This window comes from Daucus carota, chromosome 9 (genome assembly GCF_001625215.2).
Source record: "Daucus carota subsp. sativus chromosome 9, DH1 v3.0, whole genome shotgun sequence".
NCBI classification, from domain to species: Eukaryota; Viridiplantae; Streptophyta; class Magnoliopsida; order Apiales; family Apiaceae; genus Daucus; species Daucus carota.
Genome location: NC_030389.2, coordinates 43,020,235 through 43,026,234, shown reverse-complemented (window position 1 = coordinate 43,026,234; position 6,000 = coordinate 43,020,235). Strand labels below are relative to the sequence as shown.

The 6,000-nt window shown below is 35.4% G+C and overlaps 1 protein-coding gene across 1 annotated transcript; it reads right to left on the bottom strand.

Moving 5' to 3' along the window:
* Nucleotides 1–272: 272 nt before the first annotated feature.
* Nucleotides 273–3,751, bottom strand: LOC108201676 (E3 ubiquitin-protein ligase UPL5). The gene is made up of 3 exons (XM_064085493.1): nucleotides 2,152–3,751; nucleotides 1,130–1,719; nucleotides 273–536 (listed from the first exon to the last, which is right to left on the bottom strand). Exons 1-3 carry the CDS (start codon nucleotides 3,749–3,751, stop codon nucleotides 273–275), a joined length of 2,454 nt encoding a protein of 817 aa, XP_063941563.1.
* Nucleotides 3,752–6,000: the final 2,249 nt, after the last annotated feature.

Genomic DNA, 6,000 nt, shown 5'->3' with positions numbered 1-6,000 from the left:
TTGAATTTCAAGAAAAATAATCAATGTATAGTCTTGCTCACTCTGGAACGTTTTAATCTACAACTTTAAAATTTTAAAGCACAAAAAATATAAATTAATTTCTCGCAATTTAGAAGCTAGTGATCGCAGTTCTATTTGCCCTGCTAGTTTTGCAAAGATTTGTTCAGCCATGCTACTTTTGCATCATCAACTCCTCCCTGCTGCTAGAAATACAAGGTAGCCAAGCTTCATGTGAAGCACAAAGAGAGTTTCGATCCCGACATGTAATGTTCTCAAAAGGTCCCAAAGCTGCAGCCAACATGATCCTGGGTGATGAGACTTAGACGATCTTGCATGACTTTCAACGATTGGTAAGGAGGAAAGCACAACCGATAGAAGCAAGTCTGAGAAGTTGGAAGGCGATTGCAGCTCTCACTCACCTTGTAAATGTATAGCCGGCAGGTTAAGCCACCGAAACCTTCTACAGGTAGATTCTTCAGTGACGTCCAAAAGAATAGGAGAGCTTTTCTCTGCCCTGCTGACATGCTCGCCACAGTCTGCAATTTAGCATGGATAATTATGTAGCTATCTCTCTCTAATCTCATACGAAAAGAAAAGGATGTAATATAATTATATCATAAATGAAATTCAACTAACAGGAAAAATGTAACTTATGATGAGGAGGATATTCAAAACAAACTGCATTGTGCACAGCTAGTCGAAAGGATCAGCGGATAACACATCAGAATTTGCATATTATGATGGATCATGTCAAAGCATATATAAACAACTCATAATAGTAAAAAAGCCAAGGACCTCTTAACCAACGGCCACCATCTCTTGGCCTTTGGATGAATATTCAGCGGCCAGGATTTTAACCTATTTTCAGCACCTTTTAACGGCTCGACAAGGTCTATCCAGCGTTTTTTAACCGCTAGACGGGGACCCCGTCCAACGGTTAAAAAAATCTGGATGTATTTAAACTTTTGTTCTAATCGGTTCCAACAGCTAGAAAATAGTGTGTTGGTTAAGAGGCCCGGGGCATAATATGAAGGATCATGTCATAGCGTATATAAACACCTCATACTAGAAAAATAAGCCTAAAACATAAAAATCTTACAGAAAAGAAGTATTACTGACTCACATATACCTCCCAGAACCACCATATTTGAGGATCAGTCTCCTCGTAGCCATCGTAGTCAGTGTGAGACTTCCAATCTTCAACACTTATAGCTTTTTCACTGCCATACAGCAGCCTGTCAAAATCTTCTAGCTCTAAGAATTGGAAAAATGATTTCCTAAGCCTCCCCGAACTTATGATATCATCAAAACCCTGAGCAAACTGAGCTACCTGATCCTTAACAGAATCAACAAAATGATATTGAACAAGCCTAGCAACATACTTGTCTCTATTTGTACTATTCACGACAATATTTTTTCCATCAGGGTAGAGCTCCACAGCATTCCTGCATCCTAGCTTGTTGGTTTCTACAGTAAATGTTAAAGATAGAGAATCTTCATCAACTTCCTCAGGATCCATCTCCAATATTCTCTTGCAACTACTGTACAAGATTGGATCTGCATCCCGTGTATCTTCCAGAGAAACATTCCTTCCGGCCAATTGTAAAAGAAGTACTCTATCAAAGGCAATGCCAACCTGAACATTGTACATCAAGGCCAATGCAATTACTCGTCCAGCAAACTTGAAGTATTCTAGGTGCAATGGATCCACCTTCGACGCTGCAAAACAGAAAAAGTCATTAATTTTCTAAATTGAACTAATTAATTATCAGGACTCGGTAATATCAGGTATATGATAGCACTAGGTGAGTTATTCCCAGCTGACCTCATTCAGTTTATAGAATAATTAATATACTAATGATGAGAGCAATCTATTTAGCAACTTTCACTATATATAAAAGGACAACTCAACTAATATTCTAAACTCTAAATGACCATGAAAGGAAAACGGGGATCTAAAAAAAGATTAGATTTAATAATTAAGTACTACCTAACTGTCTATGCAACCTATAGACTATTAAGATGCACAAAATTCAACGGAAATCGTTCCCGAAGAGAGAAAAAGGAAAAAAAGAACTCTCCCTCTCGGAGAAAAATACCTAACCTCTTTTTGGATTCAATTTACCTATATTGAAAAAGAAGCAAGCTTACCTGGATTTGGAAAAAACCTTCTGCCATCATTTGGACAAGCTACAAAGAGGGCAGTTTGAGGATCAAAGATGGCTTCACAAACTAAGACAAACCATTCCCTCAGTACACCGGGGCCAGTAGCTTCCTCATCTTTAAACTCCAAAGTTAAACCAGCTTGAAGTGTATCAGCCTCAGCGTGTGCGATGTACTCAAATGAATCCTCCAACAATCGTGATCTCTCTATAAGGATCTCTAGGTAGTCATCATCTTCATCACTAACTTGTGGAAGTAACATCATTGCCAAATGCCTTCTGCACTCAGAATCAATCACATCCTTATGCTCCAAAATCCACCTATAATCTTCACCCCTCGTAGCATATTTAATAATTAAATAGCAGAAAGAAAGCTTCCTCCTCCCTAAGGTTTTCCAAAATTGTCTAGCTAGGACTGGAAAGTGCTTAGACATGTTATTCAGTTCAATTAAGATCAAAACATACTGGTTGCACCCAAGATTTTCACTCTCTGAGGGCAACAACTTCTCCAGTTGTTCAAGACAATCATCAATCTTCTTCAACAGCCTTAAGAAAATCTTAAGCATGAAGTTAAAATCTTCCGTGTATGTTAAAATATAAGGTTCACCTTGAGAGGCCTTCGTGTAACAATAACCGCCATGTATAAACCTTTTTAAAGGCATCAGAAAGCTTTTAAAATGGAGAAGCTCTTCCGTCATTAAAGAAAGCGAAGGACTCATACTTGTATACGGTTGTATACCACCATCCATTGTAAGAATTATTTTATCAACAGCCTCTTGAACAAATGTGAGCATATCTTTTAAAGTAACAAAATTAGTACTGCATCCACCTCCATCCAATATTGCTGCCTCAATTTCGATAAATTCCACCATAGAACTAAGACAAGTTCGGCACGTGTCAAAGATAACATTGTCAGCATAATATGGCATCCTACGCAACAGCTTGCAAATCTCCATCAAAATAGGGACACATTGTTGGAAGGAATATGGAGGCATAAACGAAATGACCCAAACCAACTCTCGTAAAAGCTCATCACCAAACATCATATGATCAGGAGACATATATAACATAACTAACGCGGCTGGTACACCAGAATACGAGAATACCTGCAGATGCCCTATAGCCATATCATTATCACTCGGCAGCAAATCCGTGAAATAATCAGTGAGGTTTCTTCGAATCAGGTAACGTGCTTCGCTGTCCAAAGATTTATTCCCCGGTTTCCGTTTACACAATCTCCAAATCAATGAAACAATCTCATCAGCTGTTTGTTGAGCTTTCACATGACGAGTACTCGGCATGACTCCAACCAGCTGTAAAACAGCATCATTTTCGACACAACATTGCCCTAGGGTTTGCTCCGGGTAAAGCTGCTTGCTCTTATAGATTAACGGCTGCCCGTTCAATGGAATTCCAGATTTCGCTTGGATCAAATCAAGAACGTGCTCAATTGTATCGTTAACATCAGCTCGGATAACTAATGTTTCCATTTCAGAAAACAATCTTACAAAGAACTGTATGGTAGGGTTCGATTTCGACGGCTGAGAAGAAATGGAGCCATGAGAAGAAATGGAATCGATGAGCGACATAATTGTGTGTGTAAGAATGAACACTGATTTCGAGCAGAATAGTTTAGAGACGGCGAGGCTGGAGAGAAAAAACCCTAATTATCAGCTGTTTACTTGTGTGTATGCGTAACTCAATTTACATTTGCATCTATATATCCGCAAACCATTTTGGGCTCGCTGTTTAAATTTTGAAATGTGCCCAAATTTCATAGTCATCACAAATTTTAGCTTTGGTAATAGTTATGGGCCGATTTAAATAAATTTTTAATTTACTATTTATTATAATTTTATTATCAGTTTATTTGATTATAGTATCATTTTTAATATATGTATTTATACATAAAAATTTTAATATATGTATTAACACTATTATTGTTCAGCTATAAAAGTGTTATATATTAACACTTGATCATATTTTAATTTTTAATAAAATTTAAAATATGATCAAGTGTTAATATATAAAAATTTTATATCTAGACAACGATATAATGTAAATTTGTATATTATAAAATGATAATGTAATCAAATAAGAAGAGACATTATACTTCTATAAATAATAATTTTTTTTAAACATGTGAGTGACGCCGGCCATAAGCTTGTTAGCATAGAAGTCTAACACACCTTTTAAGTTAAATAACTCTTTTGTGAAGTACACATTCTTCTTCGTCTTTATATGGACATGTCTTGAATTAAATTTTGTATTAATGCGTATTTAGCTACTAATATTAACATGGTCCTTATTTATTTGAATTCTAATAATAAGAATTTTATAGATTCATTTAATAGTTTGAATTTTAAAAATTGAAATGAATAGTTTTGTTAGTGATGTAATTCTGTTTGTGTGATAGTTGTTACATTAATAGCTCCCACCAAACATTTGAGTCCTTTCATATATAGTAGTTTAATTATTATTAAATAAAATTTATATAATAATAATCAAATTTTGATTATTTGATATTTGATACTTCTCATATTTCCCTAAATGAGGGATTAGTTTACTGATAAAGGATATAGATTGGGTTGTTCATATTTCAATATATATTTTGGATGCCGAGTATTGGCTAGGAAACCAAAAAGCAAGCTAAAATTTTCCTATGAACAGACAAACTTACGACGAAATATTTCTGTCGTATAAATTAGTGTTTCTGCAGCTTCTGACATCTGTTCATAGTGAATTTCGTCGTAAGTTCTACTTTACGATGGAATTTTCTAGCCATAAATTCTATATTTATTGTTGAAAATTAATTTTTAATTTCTCTTATTTTTAAATTTATATAAATAGAAACTGGGGGCCGTGAATTTAAAATGACGAAAATTCTGTCGTAAGTTGCTTATTATTCTATTGGCACATGGGGCCCACTTATATGAAACTGTTATGTATTCTGTCATAAATTAGTGATCACCTGCCGGGGCTTTAGAATATAAATCTAAACTTACGACAGATATACATGTTGTAAATTCCAGATTTTTCTATAATTTACGACTTACGACGGATATTCATAATAGGCTCAGTCGTAAGATAACTACCCACGGAACTTTTCGGCGCAAGAATGGAACCAAATATGAAACTATGAGTTCACAATGAAAATACTACGGAACTTTCCGTCGTAAAATGTCCAACTTACGACGGACTATACGTCGTAAGTTTAACTATGAATATGCTGGAATTGTGAGCCCTACCAGGTCAACTTACGACGCTTGATCAAACTTACGACACCCATGGAAAATTGTGATGGTTTTTCGAACTTACTACCGGAGCAAAAACGACAGATAATTTCCGTCATAAATTCGAAACTTACGAGGGAAAGAAGGCCTAACTTCTGTCGTAAATAAGCGAGTTTGTTGTAGTGGATACAAAAAGGACCAATCTAGCTATAGTGTCGCATTCATATACTATGTTGAAATGTCAACGCTAAAGCCCTAGTTTGACTAATGCTAAAGGCCTACCGTGTACGGTGTATATCATTAGGAAGGGTATAATGGTAAATTTATCCATTCGGTTATCATTTTCCGTTCTCTCTAAATTGTATGGTAGCTCTTGTTTTCATTCATGAGAGAGGACTAAACACTAAATTTGTATTTGAATTTTAAGAAAAATAATCAATGTAGTTTTGCTCACTTCGAAACGTTCTTTTCTTAACTTCTAGCATCTGAACTAGTTCTTTTTCAAGATAATCATTCCTTTTCTTAACATCCAAGATCTCAGATTTTAGTCTGTCATTTTCTAAGGTCTGATCTCTATAACTAACATGCAGAGTTTTAAGAAACAA

Excerpts from the sequence above, each read along its gene's own strand:
- LOC108201676 (XM_064085493.1), bottom strand. The coding sequence starts at position 3,751 with ATGTCGCTCATCGATTCCATTTCTTCTCATGGCTCCATTTCTTCTCAG. Across the intron at positions 1,720-2,151 it reads AAGGTTTTTTCCAAATCCAG|CGTCGAAGGTGGATCCATTG; the intron begins GTAAGCTTGCTT and ends TCTGTTTTGCAG. Across the intron at positions 537-1,129 it reads AAATATGGTGGTTCTGGGAG|ACTGTGGCGAGCATGTCAGC; the intron begins GTATATGTGAGT and ends GCTAAATTGCAG.